The 20235-nt window shown below is 40.7% G+C and overlaps 2 protein-coding genes across 2 annotated transcripts in view; both read left to right on the top strand.

Moving 5' to 3' along the window:
• The window catches only part of GLRA2 (glycine receptor alpha 2), a 171232-nt gene that overhangs the window by 114969 nt on the left and 36028 nt on the right, over positions 1 to 20235 (top strand). The gene's annotated exons all lie outside the window — the stretch shown is intronic.
• On the top strand, positions 2185 to 11616 carry LOC149991862 (PABIR family member 1-like). The gene is given in 3 exon segments (XM_090265198.1): positions 2185 to 2349; positions 2352 to 2757; positions 11522 to 11616. Coding segments are annotated over 3 exon segments (666 nt in total).

Below are 20235 nucleotides of genomic sequence, written 5' to 3'. Positions count from 1 at the left end.
TTCAAAAATGTTATGTGACAGAATAAACAGATGGATGGATGAAAGAAAGAAAGGAAAAAAGAAAGAAAGAAAGAAAGGATACTTTCATGAGACCAATGTATGTACACACTTTGAGAAAGGAATGTTTTCCTTCTATGGAAGACAGAAGACCTCAGATTGTTTCATTTATCTTTAATGATATTTAGAAAGCCATGTTCAAGTAGGTATCATGGTAAAGGATCAAATATGACCTTCAAACTTGGCGGTGTGCTGTCTTTCCTATAAGTTCAGTTGCTTGAAGACATAATAAATACATTGGCAGTTCTAGTTCTTGTTATTCTTGATATAGAGAATGACTCATATTGATCAAAGAAAAGTTGTCAATTTTTGGACAAGCTGAATGATCAAAGAAATTAAATTCCAAAGAAAAAAGCTGGGAAAATCCATCCATCTGAAAAAACTCTATAGTTGAAACGATGCCAAGAGAAAAATAATAAATTCTAAGAAAGTAGATAACTTGGCTAAAGCTTAATTTTAGAACAGAAAATATTTGTCAAGAAAAGATTTGGCAATATCATCCAGTCTGAATTAAGTACATTTTCACATATTACTAATAATTTTTTAGCTGAAGCCTATGATTTATTAAAATATGCAGCTCTGTCTAAATAAACACAATATTAATACATATTTTATCACTTTTAATTTCCATATCATATTTAAGAAAGGGGGCAGAAGAATTAGATGGATAGAACTGAGGGGCCAGGACATCTGAGATTTATTATTTTCCTGAATATTTCCAAGTTTGTCACTATAATTCCTTTTGTTGACTTGTGATGAATCAGGATGAATTATACATTCTAAGATCTCTGTAGAATTCATGAAGCAGAACACACACTCACCTACATACAAGCACAATCACACACAAAGACAACACAGTATTACTTAAAGGGACAGATATAACTTGCCTTCAGAGTTCCAGAAAGCTCAGCTCCTATTTTTTTCACAATAATTTATGTTATGTGTTACTTAACAGAAAGATGAGCAACACAATTCACTTAAGCTAACTGTTTTAAAACTCAATTCCAGATGTGAATGATGACAAATACAGTCTTGCCCTTTTGTTTTCCTTTCCTTTATCTAAAAAAGTTAGGGAATTTGATTAGCTGATCTATAAAATTGTCTCAGTTCTAAAATTCTGTAACTGGTATTCTGTTAGCTAGCCTTTGCAAATTACTCTAAATAACCCCAATCATCATTGAAGAATGAGTACAAACAAACAAGGCAAATGTTGAAATATATATTGAAAAATAAATCTTCAAGTTACAGAAGGAGATTGTATAGTCAATCTTTGATCATGCACAGTACTGAGACATGGCACAAATTATCTTAATACTGAACAACAAAAATCTGTTACTAATGCACTAATATCCAAAATATGTAAAGAACTCATACAACTCAACAACATACTGATTTTTTTTTAAATGGGCAGAGGACCTAAATGGAAACTTTTCCATTGAAGACAAACAGATGACCAACAGATATCTGAAGATATTCTCATTATCATTAGTTATAAGAGAAATGCAAATCAAAATCAATATGAAATATCACCTCATCCTGTTAGAATAGCTATTAAAAAAAAAATTGGTACAGCCACTATGGAAAACAATATGGCGTTTCCTCAAAAAATTAAGACTAGAGCTAGCATATGACCCAGCAATCCTCTTCTTGGTATTTACAAGAAGTGAAAACACTTATTTGTAAAGATATGTGTACCCCTATGTTCATGGCAGTAGTTAGTGTTCACAATAGCTGAGGCATGGGAACAACCTAAGTGCCCTTCGATAGATGACTAAAGAAGATGTCATACATATATACAATGGAATACTACTCAGCCACAGAAAGATCAACTATTGCTATTTGTGACAACATGGATGAATCTTGAGAGTATTTTGCTAAGTGAAATACGTCAGGTCAGACAGGAAAGGACAAGAAGTGTATGACTCAGTCGTATGTGGGATATAAAACACAAACCAAGAAATGTATAAACAAAATAAGCATACACATAAAAACAAACTTATAAAGGTGTGCAGAGAGGCAGTGCCCAAGCGGTACACCAAGATAGCAGTTGACCTGTCCTCGTGCGAACGGGAGCCAGAAAACCTTGAGAACTTAGAACTAAGCAGTAGCTCCTTCCTCACCATGAATATGGCACAGGAGAAAATGGAACTAGACATAGAGCTGCTGCCGAGTCCGACCACCACAGATCACAACATCCTGAGAAGCTCCAACAGCACCCTTTTGATCAATGAGCTTGGTGATAATTCACAGGTGTTCCAGGCTGACACATTAAGAACTAAAAGAAATATATTTGATATAACACTCACTCTCTGTTTTTGATGCCCTCTCCCATGCATACTTCTATCAGCTGTCTTTATCAAAGCAAACAGAAAGAAGGCATGGATTTAATAAATGAAACAATGCATGAATGGGTGGTACAAACTACAATACAGGTAAGTCAATCTTGGGAAGAAAGTTTGAACTTGAGTGACAATTTAGAAAAAAAAAAAAAAAAAACACCTTGTCCAAATAGTATTGATTTAATTAAAGTATCCTCAGCAGTTTCTCCTACCAGTGGCTTCTCCATCATTACGAACTTATTTGAGTTGCACCAGTTTGTTTGCAGGTCCTATTCCCAGTCCTACGCAACAATTCACAATAAGAATTCGAAGTTCCACCCACACTATAAGATCAAATATCCTTGGATCATTAAAAGAAAAGGTGAGATGGTATTTGAAGATCAGCCAAAGAGATTCTTCCAAAGCACAATCAATGTGTTTTCCTCTGATATGATATGTGTCTATCACCCATTCAGATGCTCTTGACAGAAACAACAGCAGTGGAGGATCTCCTTGTAATTCAGCAGCTAAAATCAGTACTGTCACAAACTCTCCCGTGTTGACTGCTGATATATTATAGTAGGTGAACTTTCAACTAAGAGATTCACCCATCCCAACACTTCCTCACCAATGAAGAAACATGCATGGATATTTTCTTGCTTGTGTATTTTGTCTCTCTCCATCTCTCTTTGTCTCTCTCACTCTCACTCACACACATGCACACACACAAGTTGGATCAACAATAGAACTGTATGGTATAATTCAGACTATTTCTTATTTATCTTTTTTTCTTAAAATTCTATTTCTAGAACTCGAATGTCTAACTCTTGTGTATCCTCTTAACAGTAATGCAGTGATATTTTCAAAGATGTTTTCCAAACAAGAACTATGTCAAAGATACAATTCCACACCTTCAAGCTGCTAATATATAGAAACGTGCTACGCCTGGACTTTAGAAAAAAACAAGAGAGAGCACTATTTATTTATATAAATAAATTAAATGATAAGTTCTGATGAGAAAAAAAACAAGCTCACAGATACAAACAACAGAATAATAGTTACCAGAGGATAAGCGGGTGGTGGTGGAAGGAAAACAAACAGGGTAAAGGGGGTCAAACACACAGTGACAGGATTCTAGACTTCAGGAGAAAGGACACACTAGGGTACACAGATGTCATATTATGGAGCTGTACACCTGAAATTTATATAATGTGACTAATCAATGTTACCCCAACAAATTAATTTTATTTTTAAAAAATCTGTTACCAATGATCAAAGACAAATAAAAGATGGGGAAGCATGTAAGACATCATCTGGTCCAAAGCTGCAGGCATAAATCACCTGTAAAGAGGAATTAAAGGTATTATAGAAAGCATTCTGATTAATCAAATATTCCAATTAATTGTTACATCTAAGATGCTAGGAAATTTAATGCTGAAAGAATTACAGTACAATAAAAACATCCCAAGTGTTAAAACTAGAATGAATACATGATATCATCATGGAAGTAAAGTTGGATAAAGAATCTTATTCTAGGCATGGCTTTTTTTTTTTTTTTTTTTTGAAGGTTTCATTTATTTTTAGAGAGAGGGAAAGGAAGGGAGAAAGAGAGGGAGAGGAACATGAATGTGCAAGAGAAACACGGATCAGTTGCCTCTTGCATGTCCCCTACTGGGTACTTGGCTCACAACCCAGGCTTGTGCCCTGACCAGGAATCGAAATGACAACCTTTCAGTTGGCAGACTGGCACTCAATCCACTGAGCCACACCAGCCAGTCCTACACACACAACATACATACACAGTACTAATTGTTGATGGAGACAATATGTTTCAGAAGTTTAGAGAAAATTGGGCAAAATTATGCAAATTTAGTATTTTCATAATGTTACCCATAAACAGAATGCCTTCAATATTATCACCACAAGTCATATTCGATAAAAGCTCAACAAAAGTTTATGGAAAAGATTAAGTTCAATTATGAATTATAAAAGCCTAAATGAATAAGTAGTATTTGAACAAATATAATTTGCATCATGTTTATTTAAAATTACACAGGAATAATTTTCCCCAGTTTTATGAAATGAACATTTTTAGATTTAAAGGTAAAACTGAGCCATTTCAGGACAAAGAATAATTTATTTATTTTTCAAATCACTTTTTATTTTTCAGTTACAGTTGATATACAATACTGTATTAGTCTCAGATGTACACCTCTGTGATTAAGAAATTATATTACTTATCAAGTGATCTTCCTGATAAATCTATTACCCATCTGACACCATACATAGTTATTACGATATTATTGACTGCATCCCCTATGCTGTACTTTACTTCCTGTGGCTATTCCATAACAACCAATTTGTACTTCTAAAACCCTTCACGTTTGTTACCAACCCCCCCAAACCTCCTCTAATCTGGCAACCGTCAAAGTGTTCTCTGTAACTATGAGTCTGTTTCTGTTCCACTTGTTTTTCAGATTCAATTGTTGATAGATATGTATTTGCTGCAATTTTAATGTTTATGTTTTTGATACTTTTTTCTTCTTCTTAAAGAAGACCCTTTGACATTCATGTAGTACTGGTTTGGTGGTGATAAACGCCTTTAGCTTTAGCTTGTCTGGGAAGCACTTTATCTGCCCTTCCATTCTAAATGATAGCTTTGCTGGGTAGAGTAATCTTGGTTGTGCGTCCCTACTTTTTATCACTTTAAATATTTCTTGCCACTCCTTTCTGGCCTGCAAAGTTTCTACTGAGAAATCAGCTGACATTTTATGGGAGCTTCCTTATAGGTAGCTAACTGCTATTCTCTTGCTGCTTTTAATAATCTCTCTTTGTCTCTAACCTTTTGCATTTTAATTATGATGTCCCTTGCTGTGGGTCTCTTTGGGTTCATCTTGTTTGGAACTACCTGCACTTCCTGGACGTGTATGTCTATTTCCTTCTCTAGGTTAGGCAAGTTTTCTGTCATTATTTTTTTCCAAATAGGTTTTCAATTTCTTGCTCTCTCTCTCTTCTCCTTCCAGTAACCCCATAAAGCAAATATTGGTATGCTTGAAGTTGTCCCACAGGCTCCTTCACTATCTTCATTTTCTTTTTATTCTTTTTTTCTTTTTGTTGTTCTGATTGGGTTTTTTTTAGTTCCTTATATTCCAAATCGGTGACTTGATTCTCCAATTCATCTACTCTAATGTTGATACCTTGTAAATTATTCTTCATTTAAGTTAGTGTATCCTTCATTTCAAACTGGTTCTTTTTTATGGTTTCTATGTCCTTTGTCATGCTGCTGAAAATTTCACTAAGTTCCTAGAGTGTCCTTATAAGCAACATTTTGAACTCTGTATCTGGTTGTTTGCTTGCCTCTATTTCATTTAGTTCTTTTTCTCGAGATTTCGCCTGTCCTCTTCAAGCTCTGGAGCCCTGGGCTGGGAGGCCCAGTGTGGGACTGGACCCATCACTCCTCAAAGGGGACCTCCGTAGTTGTGATATTCCTCCCAATTTTTATCTGCCACATATGGGCTTGTGACCAGCCCATTGCTCTTCTGCACCCCTCCTACCAGTCCTAATATGGACTTTTAAAATCCCTAGTTGCAGGACTTCCATTCAGCTACATTTCATGTAGTTCTGAATGATGGCTGTTCCATAGTTTAGTTATAATTTTGATGTGGCTGTGGGAGAATGTGAGTATAGCATTTACGTATGTCGCCATCTTGACCTGAAGTCCAAAGGATAATTTTAAAACAAGAATCGTAGCAAGAAAACTAGCCCCTCACCGATAGCTTTGATTTCAAGCACAGCTGTTGCCTGAAATTTCTCAACTGTTTCGTCTAGGAAAAAGTCACATGAGCCTGACTCCCACATTTAACTTTAATGAAGATCCTAAATTGGATAAAAGCATTAATTAATATAACTAATTTGCTGTAGTTAAGGCAGCAATTCTAATAGCAGAATAGGAGTACAAGAGGTCAACTCTACTGTGAAGGCGAGACTTAATATGTTTGAGAATTGACAAGGTGCCAGGCCCAGTTTTAAGCACTACCTACTTGATCTTAATCCTTAAAGCAAACCTATGAGATGGGCTCTTAATGTATCAGTTTTTCAGCTGAGGATTCTCAGACACAGAGTGATTAAGTATCTTGCTCAAGGTGTACAGCTAGGAAGAGGCAAGGCCTGATGTGGATCCTCAAAGTTGAATACTGGTGCTAATACATTTTGCCACCACACCAACTCAACACTGATAGGGTGCTTGGACATCATGTATTTTCTTTTCTTTACCTCTATAAAACAAGTTTCTCAGGGCAGGAACCAAATATTGGCTCTCAGCATCTCGCACGAGGAACAGTTTACAATGATTTGTTGACTGCTAAAAATATGTGATTCATTTTGGGACCCTATAACTGTATATACAATAGCAACAAGAAATTAAGTTGAGAATTTAAGTGATTCCAGAAACAAAAAAACACCTTACAATGGAATGTTTTGGAGTCAAAATTATCCAGTTTTACATCCTATGTTGATCAAAATAAAATGTATTAATTCAGGCTACCTTGGATGGTGGTTAGCTTCAATTATAATATATGATTTGATCAGGGGTTCATAAAAATTTTTCTATAAAGAGTTAGATAGTAAATATATTGGGCTTTCTGGGCTATAAGACCTCTGTTGCAACTACTCAACTCTACCATAGACAGTGTGTAAATGAATGGGTATAGTAGCAAACCAGATTTAACCTATGGGCAGTAGGTTGCCAACCCTGGACTCCAGCATAAGTCGTTGGCAGCCGTCCGTCTCGAGAGACGATGGTGTAGCTTCTTAAGAGTCTATCTGCACCGCCGAGAATGGCTGTGCAGTCCGACTTGGGAGTGACATCGTATCTGTCTCCTCCCGTGTTGAATCGACATCTTGCGATGACGCTGAAGCTACAGAGCCTGGGCAGGGTGATATGGAGGGTCTGCTGTTGCCCATCCCCGTCCGTCTCGAGAGACGATGGGGTAGCTTCTTAAGAGTCCATCTGCACCGCCGAGAATGGTTGTGCAGTCCGACTCGGGAGTGACATGGTATCTGTCTCCTCCCGTGTTGAATCGACATCTTGCGATGACGCTGAAGCTACAGAGCCTGGGCAGGGTGATATGGAGGGTCTGCTGTTGCCCATGCAGCAGACCCCCCCTCTCTTCGCAGCTGAAGGGTCCAAGGGAAAGACGGAGTCAATACAGCTTGGCTTCAGGTGCGCCGCAGGAGTTGCCGGTGTTGACTACAACGTCGAACCGCCTTAGGGACTCTGGCTCCGGATTTTCTGTCGGGGTTTACTCCCTTAGCCTTTCCCCTGAAGAGGTATGCCGCAAGGCAGTGGAGGTTTTTTGGAGTCAGAGTTTTCCTTCTCTGATGTGCCCTGACTGGAAGATCGAACCAGCGACACTTAGCTCGTAGGCCGACGCTCAATCCACTGAGCTAAACCAGCCAGGGCCATCCAGCATAAGTAGATTTCTTCTTAATAGCTACTTTATACATGTTCAAGCAGGAAACTGCTTGAGTTCATGAAAAGTGAATATACTATGGTTCTTCTTCTCTTATACTAATATTCTCACAGATATCTTTTATTTTTCTTAACTAAATTTCCCTCTTTAAAAATCCAAATGTAAACTATCAAATCTTACCAAATTCTGTATTTGTGGGTACCCCAAATCAACAACTTATCTCTCAGGTCTTTCTCTCACTCTCCTAAAGACATCATATGTTAGTTATCTATTGCTGCATAACAAATTCCTTCTCCCAAACTTAGTGGCTTAAAAAACAACATTTTAAGCTCACAGTTTCTGTGGGTTGGGAACCCAGGCACAAGTTAATTGGGATCTCCATTCCAAGGTCTCTCAGGAGGCTAAAATCAAGGTGTCACCTGGGAGTGCTGTCTCACATGAAGGTACAACTAGAGAAGGATCCACTTCCCAAATCTTGAGTGTAGTTGTTGGCAGGACTCAGTTACTTCTGAGCTGTTGGACTGAGGTCTCAGTTCATCAGTGACTGTTTGTTGAATGCAACCCTCAGTTCCTTGCCAGGTAGGCCCTCGCCACCAAGGCAGCCAGAAAAGAGCCAGAGCAAGAAAGTTGGTCTTTTATAAGGTAATCATGAAAGTAACATGCTGTCACTTTTGCCATGTTATATTTGTTAGAAGCAAGCTGCTAGGTCCAGGCCATAGTGAAGCGGGGGGAGGGGTTACCCAAGGATATAACTAACAGGAGGCAAGAATCACTGGGGGCCATTAGAGAAGGATGCCTACCGTGCACTATTAACACTAAGTCTGCATTGATCTTTTAGTATAATGCTGTTAACATTTTTAATTGATGTCCTGTCAACAGGAGTAATTTGCACCTTCAGAATGTCTACATCCTTATAGGCTCAAAATATAACTGTAATTTAGTTTCCCTAACAAACTTCACACCTAACAGGAACAGATTATTTATATGTTGTTTCTGTAAATAAGGTGCCTTCGTTTTTTCCCCTGTCCCCAGGAAGGCTGGTATATGCTGAGTAATCCTTGCATCATATTAGATAGGAAATATTAATTTTTATTATACTTACGTAATTATAATTTCATCAATTTAAAACTAGCTCTGCAGAGCAAAAATGGAGGTGAGGAGTGTTAAATTATATGGGTGACATAGATCCGAAATTGATCTCATAGCTACTTCTCCAGATTGGTTTTTGAACTGTGTCAATACTCCGTTCTTGATGACATGCAAACCAGCCAAATAGAGGGCTTCTGTCAACAAGAAAGGACTTTTCCAGAGCATGTCCGGTTTGCCTGCCATCCTGGTTCTAAATGGTGTGTGATGTGACACTTTTTTGTGTCGGCTTCCCTGATCTGTTGTAGGCTTGGGTCATGTGTTTTAGTGAACTGCAGATCCTATAACCAACGTTTCTATGCAGATTGATCAGTTGGGATGTGGTCTCAGAAAGGACAAGTGGGAGTGTGTGAAGTGTAAACAAGGAAAGGAGAAAAGCTAATCAAATAGATTTCTCAGTTGGTTACCATGGAGGGCAACTAGGGAGTCAGATCTGCTGGGGATTCGCCAGAAAACCTTCCAGAATTCTCATCACACCTGTTCCACCAAGTAACCAGAGATTCGGGGTCTTTATCCACCAACACCCATTCTCTTTGTGGATAAGGGTTGACCCTGAAGTGTTGCAGACTTCCTTGCATGAAAGTTGAGGAAGTTACTAAAGGGCCAGAAAAATCTCTCGGACAAGCAAGCTAAGGGGTTCAAGGGCTTGAGGTGAGTTGCTGATGGTTTACAGGAGACTTTGCCACTCAATTTGCAGGTGAACACAGTGTAGCTGGTACACTCACTTACTGTTACACACATCCGTGCTCTTCATCAATATGGTTTGTTTCTAAGCAAGAAAGTCAGCATCCGAGGCAAGTTGTGCCTGGCACACCGAAGTTCTCAAGGCGTAGGCATCCTTGGGTGACACTGGAGGCAGCGAGGCAGAGCAGAGGGCCAGAGGCTGCAGCTGGGCCTCAGGGCACTGATCACCTTCCCCCTGGGGCTCCATCCTGCTACTGACTTCGTTTCCTCTCCTGTCACTTCCTCTCTCCCTTGAGTCACAAAATCTTATGATAGCAGATACCTTAGAGATACTCAGAGAAGCCTTTTCTATTTTCAGGGAGGAACCTGAGGCTCAAAACTCTGAGATGATGTGGCCAATTGGGCCAAGTCAGCCAGTGGCAAAGCCAAGAGCTACATACATCCCTGGCGCCTTCTCCGAGCCCTGATGCCTCCTCTGTGTTTACACAGTCCTCCAGGATTGACTCCCACCAAGGGGCCGAGACTGATCCCTCTGAAGCAGATATATGCAATTGATAGATTAGAAACTGATACGCTCAATGAGCCCAACCAAAATCTTTGCACATTTGCAATTTATCTTTTTTGAGCAGTCTGTATATTTCCACGTCGCAATATACTAATGCCTCCTGATGGCACGGTCTTTTTCATTTCTTCAAAGAGCTTTTGCATCTATTTGTGTCATTTTATTCAAGAGGCTGTAGGATTTCTTTTTAATTATAACAGACTTCTGCAGGCTAATATCTTGTGCAAATAAGTAATTACTCATGGGTGCTTCGTGCTTCTGGTTTCTGAGGTGAGGAGAAAGGCATGGAGCTGACTTGCATCAGAATGCTGCTCCACTACAGGAAATGGATGCAGTGGGGGCCAGTTTCCTGGTCATTTTCAGTAACAAGACATGAGACCGCCAGCCCAGTCAGAGACTTTTGTGTCGCATTAATTCCCAGCCTCCGATTGATCTATAGCTCCTTTTCTTGTTTTTCCCTCACCACGTGGAACCTGGAACATGATGGGGGCCTGCAATTTCCTATTTCATTTTCACTTATGATGGTCTGAACTCATAGGTAGCTGATTAGCTTCAAGAGCTTTCGCACACAGCAGGCATGAGGGCCCACAGTCTCCTGCCATGAATGGAAGGTTTCTGTCAAGGTGGCTACCGTGGAGACATCCTTGCCAACCTGCTGCCTCCACTGTGAGCTCCCATTCAAGCACAGAGACGATACTAAAGCGGGCCACAGGCCAGGGGTTGGGCAGTGAAACTTCTTGGCTTTCACTGACTCTGCTGTTCAATGAAATTCATATCCCATGCTATATTCTCAGTTGTGAAATACTCTTGGGCCCTACACTGAGGAAATACCTGTCCTTGTCCCCAGGATGTAGCGTCCCAGGGCTCAGAGGTCTCAGGTGCACAGTGAGGAAACTCAGTGATCCCTCACTTATCGTGGGTGTTACATTCTAGAACCGCCACAATAGGTGAAAATCCGCGAAGTAGGAACCTTACATCTATTTTAGTATTTACTGTACAGTACCACAAAATCCCACGATATAGCAAAAATCCACGATAAATAATTAAATATAATATTTTTAAAAATCCCACAATACAGTGAGGCCGCGATAAGTGAGATGCGATATAGAGAGGGACTGCTGTACCTACGGAAACCTCTTTGCACCCCGGAGTCATCCCAAGAGTCTAGGTATTCTTGAAGAAATGGCTTCTCTATCACTGCAGGCTGAACTGGGCTTCTGAAGGCTGCCAGCATTTTGTAGCCAAGAATCCCCCCCATTGCACACCTATCTTCCCTGTCTCAGGCTTGCATCGGGATACACTGTCGCGACTGCTGTCTGATGATGACAAAGAGCCTGCGCGCCCCCTCTCCACACTGGCCTTGCACTCGCTCTCATGAGGTTCTGAGTCCCAGCAATGATTGGGGGTGAGAGGTTTGTTCCATGCTGCCTTCCTGATCTGGCCTCCTCATCCAGCTCTAAGGAGCAGAGCCAGCTTGAAAACCCCAGTCTAGGAAGTGTGTACCCCTCCATCTTTCCATACTTCCCTTCCCTTCCCATCAAATCCCCTCTCTGGGGAACCCCAGATGGAAAGCAGGAGAAAACCTTTGCCATCACTACAAACCCTATCCACCATTCAAGGCCTTTCACTCAACGTCCGTCCAAAGAACAAGACTCTGGACTGTTTATATTAACAGGCGCTTTGTGCCAACGCCTTATTGTGGGAGTGGGAGATTTTTTGAAACATGCACGCCAATTTTGTCGTTATGTAAAATCACTATAAACTGAAAACCACTTTGAATTTTCTTTATGAAACTTTGATTTTCTTACCTTAGAACGTATTCTTCATCGTTATTATGGAAGATAAATGCACTCTACGCACAGTTCGCGAAAAACGTAATTTTCCATCTCCCACATACAATGTGTTAAACTTCCCTCCTCTCCTTCCGTGCACACAAGGATGAAGATTGAGCCTGGGGTGGGGTGGCTGGGGACAGGAGCAGCGAAGTGGAAACAGCACTCATTGCTGAGTGGGACAGCAAATGCAGACCGGGGCGGTTGTTTTTCCTCTTATCCCCCGGCCCTGACCGCGCACACTTTGGTGCCTCTCTCTCACATTAGATATCTTCTGGCGGAACCACAGTCTGCGAGTCACTCTCCAGACTCAACCCCAAAGAGGGCCGTGCCCACAGGGGTCAGGGAGCCAGAAAAGCATGGAGTGTGGCATCAGGCCAGAGCAGATGTGACGGGCAGTACAACCACTCGTGCTCTGTGAGATCTTGGCAACGGGAATGGGAGTTCTCCCGGTTTTCTTATATTAATAATGGAGGTAGTTCACAGGCCTGCGCTGTCGCAAGCTTTTCGTTTATGATGGTGGCGGCGCTTTGCTGTTGTGTTTTGTTTCTGTAAGAGCCCATCTCATCCCCGCCGACATACAGGTGTGCTTGCTACATCGAGGTTCCATGTTATGCGAACTTAGCTTACGTGAATTTGAAATAGGGCAATACAAAACTACTAATGAAGTCTTAATGCATCCACAGAACATGAAATACAACAAATTCTACTTTACATTTTTCCTCTAGGGAAAAACTGCCTGGAATTATGCAAGTTTTGAATTATGCAATGTCTTCAAGAGCTCATCCCTGGCAAGCCAATGTGAGACTAAGTCCCTACAATCTACCAAATGAGTGTTAAGATTTACATAAAGTGTCTTATCCAATTCTTCAACAACCCCACGACCCTGTAATCCTTGAGCAATATGAGATTCCAAAAGGTTAAGTAAGTTTCCCAAGTTCACTGGCCATTCAGCTAAGACTCAAATCCAAGTTGGCCTGGTTCCAAAGCTGTTCATTTCCTTCCTTTCTTTCCCATCTTCATACTCTCCCCAGTTTCTCCCCCCTCCACACACACACACACGCACACATGCACGCATTACCTAGACGAATGCCTATTCAGTAAAGCGTCACCTCGTTAGTCCCCGAAGCCTGGGATTGTCTTTCCAATACTGAGATGACCCAATTGACTCTTCTCTTCACTGGGATTGTTTTCACACTAGTGGACAATTTGCTCCCAACTCCCACTCCATCCTCATTCCTGCCCTTGAGACACGGGGAACTGCACTCGTTTGTCACTGAAAGTGCGGACACAAGGAAATAGACTATGGAAGGAGTCAGTATTCCTGTCTATCAGCTGAGAATGTGATGAGCCACGTGGCATATGCAAACCCAGGGGAGCAGATGCCCATGAGTCCTGCTGCCTCCCCTTCCTCCCTCATCACCTTGGCTCCCGCCCCCAGGTGCCTACACTGCACGAGGCTGACACTTGGGGGTACCTTTCTGTAAGTTATCCCCATGGCACCTCTAACAGTGGGTATCACCTAGTGTTCCTCAGATATTCTGGGGCTGGCAGTTCTACCATTCTCTTACCTCTCTCCTCACAAAACTCACATGGATACTTTGAAGTTTTCTGACCAAGGTAATGGAGAGAAACATATTCCTCTCTGGAAACAATATCAGTTCACTAGGCCCATGTGTCAACCAACACGCAACAAAGTGGCCCCCTGACAGTTGTTCAATTCCTGTCCTCATGAAACTTTTGTTAACAAGGAACCATTTGTGACTAGTTGGACCCTGTAGATACCAGGCTTGGGGGCACTGCCACCCAATGGCTGTTCCTGCAAACAGCACCTTTGCAAGAGTGGCATTTACTCAACACTCTACCCAGAACCCAACAAGAGCATAAGACAGAGAGAGAAAATGGAGTCCCAGTGGTGACGCTGGGTTAGGCCAGGGAGTCAGTGCTGCCACTGCCCCTCTCTGCCAAGGAAATCTGATTTTCCTGGCATTAAGCAGAGGTCATCTGTTTAATGAGGCAGCGTGGCAGTGAAAGTGTCAAGATAAAATTGTCCACCACCATGAATCTTTGGCATTAGGATTAATTCGACACCCCATATTTTTTCTGATGATATTTTTACAGTGACTGAATGGAGGTGAGAGACAAAACTGAAAATCAAAGCCAGAATTCTCATTTCCACCTTTGTTGATTACTCACTGTGTAAGGTTGAGACATGTAGTTAATAAAGTTACTTTTCTCTCCCATTAAATGAGGGTGGAGAGGGGGGTGATACACTTGATAGCACTCAATAAAAAAGCTGCCTGGAGTTACCAAAGGCCCCTGTTCCGTGTAATGGAAGCACAAGCCAGGTTCCTGTGATCAACAGGCATCTTTCATTTCAACAGCTGCATTATCAGGGTTAATTACAATTTTTCTTCTAAATTAGATAAAAAGAAGTTACACTGTACAGAAAAGAAAAGCTTCTGTTCTGGATTAGCAGTGGTTTCCATGCATAATTTGCAAATAATTGAACATTGACTCAAGCAGGTAGGTGTGACAGATCATTCCACTTAAAGAAAGAAAAATACCTTAGTATTTTGAGATTGCCCTACAAATTGCATTTTTCTCTTTTCTATTAAAATAATACTTGGTTGATTATAGTCATTAGTAATTTTTCTCCACTGTAGAGAACTTCTCTGTAGATGTTCATAACCAATCCTCCTTGACTGGCTGCTAGAGGATTGTCGCAAACTCTCTGGGGTCAGCCTATGGGCTACAAAAGTGGATATACTTTAGTTAGCAAATTGCCAGACAGGAGTGCCTTGTTCGTGAGGTATGGAGAGGGCATCTGAGCTGTAAGGACAGTTAGGCAATCCTTACACAATGATCCGCTCTTCTGTGCTGGGGATAAATACCAGGTAGAAAATGGTCCAACCCATGAACAACTGGCTTTATGATACAGAAAATTATGTCATTTTTGAATACAGACAAAACTAATTATGGGACTAAAGTAAATAAATTCATGACTTCGTTGTCCATTTTGACACTGATCTGAATGTGTAATCAATAAAAGGCTGACTCAAGAAAACTTGCCAGTTTTCAAAAATGCCAAGACAGTGTTGAAAGGACAATACTGGAAATGTCAACATGATGCCAAAACTGAGCAATGAGCTAAACACTACCATCTACTTGATCTGTTCAAATATCTGCTCTTTATTTAGTGCTGCTTAAACCTAAACCACTTGACTGGCTCTATGTCTTCACGATGTACAGTCATGAGAATAACAATATTCTCATCCTTAGTAAAAATAAATCAAAGGTAATCTGGGTATCATCAGCTATCAGCTTTTAGACAGCTTTTTTTTTCCTTTTAGTGTTCTCTTTCTCTCTCTATCTCTCTCTGTCTCTGTCTCTCTCTCTCTCTCTCTCTCTCTCTCTCTCTCTCTCTGTGTGTGTGTGTGTGTTTTTCAGTATCCAAGCCTTTATGTATAGCAGTTACTGTGAAAAGAATTCAAGTTTATATATGGCTTGAATAACGTGTCAATCAACAGAAACTATGGGGCAGTTACTATATGCACAAAGACTTGTCACTGGTGGCATAGACACAAAAAAACATGACTGAGTCTTTATCTTCCAAGTACCTATACTTGAGTTGGCTGGATAGAACATGCATATATGAAGCAAACACTAAATTCTATGATCCTAACTGTAAGTGCATTACAAATTCTAAAGAGGGGAAACACCGTTGTGGGCTAGAAGCTAAAATAGACTGAGAAAGTATCACTCTGGAGATGGAATTTGAGCTATTTCTTGAGAAATTATCTGGAAATAAAAGTATAGAAAAGGCAGGAAGAATTTCTATGCTAAGAGGAGAGTATAAGGATTTCTCAACCTTAATACAGTTAACACTTCAGGCTTGGATAGTTCTTTGTTTTGGGCGCTGTCTTAGGCATTATTGGATGTTCAGCAGTATGCCTGGCCCCTACCCACTAGAAGCTAGTGCCAAAATCCCACTCCCCAGTTAGAATAATGAAAAACATCTTCAAACACTGGGAATGTGCCATCAGGGCAACATGACCCCCAACTGAGAACCGCTGGAGTAGACACAAACTGGGTTTTTGGAGGTTTGCTTTCTCAATCTCAGAATTTATCGAACTCAGAACTGCTGAGGTTTGGTGCTAACTTCATTGTGGCCACTGTCCTGTACATTACCAGATGTTTAGCAACATTCCTGACGTCAGCCTACTAGATTCCGGTAGCACCTCCCTCTATTGTGACAGCCAAAAATATCTCCAGACGTTGCCAGATGTCCCCTGGAGTACAGAATCACATCTATTTGAGAACCACTGGGATTCTCAGTAGGAATAAACTTGACTTCCTCAAGGGAGAGTAGAATTGCTTAAACAAAGTAGAAAGTTTGTGTTAGCAAAGAGTGGAACAAGACTGAATAACTAGGGTGGACACATGCTGTGCAAGATCTTGGATACTAGAGCTTGTAATAGGCAGCCATGGTAGTTCTTAAGCAGGTGTTCTGCTAAATAAAATCAGTGTTTTAAATTTAGCCTTGTAGAAGCAAAAGGATAAAGTACCATGGAGAGAAACTGAATCCAGGGGAATCATTAGGAAGTTGTTATAATGACCAGGTGTAAGTGTTTATGGTCCCAGTTGTAGTGACATCTTTGGAATGGAGACCAAAGAGTAAACCCAAAGGTCCACAGAAAGAAATGGTGAGCTTTTGCAACAGATTAATATTAGAGATGAAGGCAAGGAAAGAGCCAATGGTGAAACTAGGGTTGCAGTGTTGCCAGTGGGAAGAAAGATTCAAATGAGATAAATGGGAAGGAGGTGCATTTCATGAGCTTGAGTTTGCAAATGCTAATTGCAGGCATTTTACAATTAACACGGGAATGCTGGTGAGAGGTCAGGTCTGAGTGATGAAGTTGGGAGTCTTGGGAACACAAAACTCTGGAATCTCTGGGACATAATACAATAAATGTATTTCTCATTCACATTACACTCCACTGTGGAATGGGTGGCCCAGAGTCTTTTTAGGAATCCTGACTTCTTCCATTTTATGACACTGCCACCTTAAATAGATAACATCCAAGGTGGCTGCAGAAGGGTCAAGTTCTAAGGACCTCATAGGAGATTTTAGAGGCCTTGAAATGGTGATATTACTTCTGTCCACATTCCGCCAGGGAACCAACTGAAATGGAAATTTTAGTTTGCTGGTGTACCAGAAAAAGGAGATGGGATTCATGAGAACTTGGCCAATCTCTGCTATAGGGGGGACGGACGGACGCACGCACGCACGCACACACACACACACACACACGAAGAAAACTATCGGAGTGGATGAACTCATTAAGGACATGAAGATTAAGAGTGAAAATTGAAAAGGAAAGAGTTCTAGGAACACAGTAACAAATAGAAGATCCAGCAAAGGACTCAGAAATGTTATTAGAAAGTTTGGAGGAGAATCAGACCTGTGTAGAGTTGAAATTGGCAAGACGAGGGGAGGTAAATTTCTATAAGGAGGAATAATGTCTGCTTTTGCTAAGACTCTTGCTTTTGTAGACAAAGAAATTCACGAATATTAGGAAAGGACTTAAACACCAACACCCCACCTCAAAACCATCATTAGCTCATTATGACAAGCATCCTGAAACTCCAACCCCTCTGCCTGGCCTTCAACGTGCTGGCCCAGCCTACCTGTCCGCACCTCGCCATGCACTTCCCAGGTAGCAAGCATATCCTGGTCACTGGATTCATCATTCCCAAGCCCATCAACTCTCCCATCTTCATGACTTTGCTTTTCAGGCTTCTACTACCCATCGAAGGCCTGGCTTTCCTCAAGCCGTAAGTCAAATGCCACACCATCCAGGAATAAAGCCTTTTCTGATTTTCCCTGTCAACATCAACCTCCCTATAGTCCACCAACCTCTTGATCTTCCCTATACTTTGGCACATGGGACCATCCATTTTGTCACCTGACTTTCTCCCTCAGTACAGCATGGGTTTCTCAAGTATCAAGCAGGGCCACTGGGATGCACAACCCAAGGACAAACCAAACAACACTATAATCTAGGTCAAGGGCTGGCAAACGTTTTCTGTAAAAGGTCACATAGGCTTTGCAGGCCATATGGCCTCTGTTACAACTACTCAACTATGCCATTTTAGTACAAAAGCATATGTAGACAATATGTAAATTAATGAGTATGGCTGTTTTCCAATAAAATTTTATTTATAAAACATGTGGTGGACCAGATTTGATCCATAGGCCATAATTTGCTGCTCCCTGACCTATGTGAATGACACTTTCTGGAGCACAGTGTGAATGCGGCTTCCTGGAGTGCAGTCTGGGAAGTCCTAGGATAGAACTAATGTGTGTCTTAGTTATTCTTGTATCTTCTATCCCATCTCCCACCAGCACTTAGTACAGGGCTTTCCATGCAGTAGGCTAGCAATGTTTATTTTTCTAAATTAAATATGCCTGAAACTCAGTGAATCCTAATAGCATTTTGAGAGCTTAATTACCTTTGAAAACTATTTTGCAAGATTGTAGTAAAGTAGTTCAGGAAGGCATCCTGGAAGCCCAAGAACCATAAAAAAAGAATGTGACAGGGGGAATTGTGAGCTGAAAGCATCTAAGGATTAGCAGCCAGAGAGAGAGAAATCTGACATCAGAGCTGGGTAAAAGCAACAAAAAGGTATTTCAATCCTGAGATACTAGCACCAGGGGACATCACACCATATGCAATACATGTCTCACAACACTCTCTAAATCCATGTGAATAATGCATTTAATACCAGCACTTCAATGCTGGAAAGAGTCAGAAACCAACCAACCAAAATGATTAAGAGACTGAAAGGATTCATTTATGAGCAGCTATAAAAGAAGCCAAATACGTGCTTGGCCTGCTGATGGCCAGAAAGAGGCGGGGAAATGGTTTACAAATTACTGAGTGTTGTAAACACCAGGAAAGGGAGGAATGACAGTCAGATCTATTGGACTTAGCTTTCAGTATGGACATATCTGAAGCATTGACAAATTCCTTTTATCGTTGGGTCTTAAAACATTTATGGGCCATCTGAATAATATATAACTGGGAATGTGATTGGTAATGTTCTATTATTAGAAGAGAATAGGATTGCTCCAGAAAAGCAAATACAAGACAAATTATTGCTTATTAAGGAAAGAAACATTCCAGGAATGCTAGGTGTGCTGAGAGAAGTGAAATGCGCTTGTAGTATATTCTTAAAAATGTCAAATATCTAAAATTGTGGGTGATGTTATATAGTGTAGAGTTGTTGAAATTAAAGCTCAAAAATGGGAAGGTGGTCAGATATTCATTCTTTCCATCCTTCCATCTTTCAATCATTTATGTATCCACCCATCCCACAGATCTAATGCTCCCTCATCATTTGCCAGGCCCTGTGCTGGTGATACAAGGAGTAATACTTCACAGGGCCTGAGAAAGAAAGAAAGAAAGAGAGAGAGAGAAAAAGAGAGAATGAGAAAAGAGAGAAAGAGAGAAAGAAAGAAAGAAAGAAAGAAAGAAAGAAAGAAAGAAAGAAAGAAAGAAAAAGTCTAAAAAATAACAGCAGATAATTTCAATAGAAAGAGATGAGAGAAAAAAGAAAAGTGGCCCTTCACCCAGACAGTAGAAAGCACAAAGGTTAGGGTGGGTGTCTTCTCAGGAGAACTGGTTTGTGAGCCAAGTCCTGAAGGATTCTGAGGAGTCTGTTAATCAGAAAGAATGAGAATGGCATCCCACGTATGGAGAGTGATAATTGGCAGGGCTGAAGATGACAAAGTGCTGGACCACTTTGTCACATCTTATGTGGGACTGACAAGTAGTTCAGATTGATGGAGACAAACAGTGTAAGGAAGATGGTAGCCTTAAAAGTAATTGGAATATATCAAGATTGTGAGTAATTTCCTTTTTCCTTGTTTTTTCTGTCTCTTCCAAAATTTCTCCATTAACAGAGTTACACACATATGTATCCAAATTGTAAATATTTATATAGCACTTATTCTGTGCCAAACACTATTCTAAGGGCTTTGCATATATTAAGTGATTTTATCCATATAAGTCAGGTACTACTATTTCACATAGAGATGAGGAAGGGGGCCACAGATAGGCTAACACTTGGCAAAGTTATATAGACCATCTGGAACAGAG

This window comes from Furipterus horrens, unplaced genomic scaffold (genome assembly GCF_987537825.1).
Source record: "Furipterus horrens unplaced genomic scaffold, mFurHor1.1.pri manual_scaffold_17, whole genome shotgun sequence".
NCBI classification, from domain to species: Eukaryota; Metazoa; Chordata; class Mammalia; order Chiroptera; family Furipteridae; genus Furipterus; species Furipterus horrens.
The sequence above is the reverse complement of the archived record's forward strand: the minus strand, read 5'-3'. Positions and strand labels throughout refer to the sequence as shown.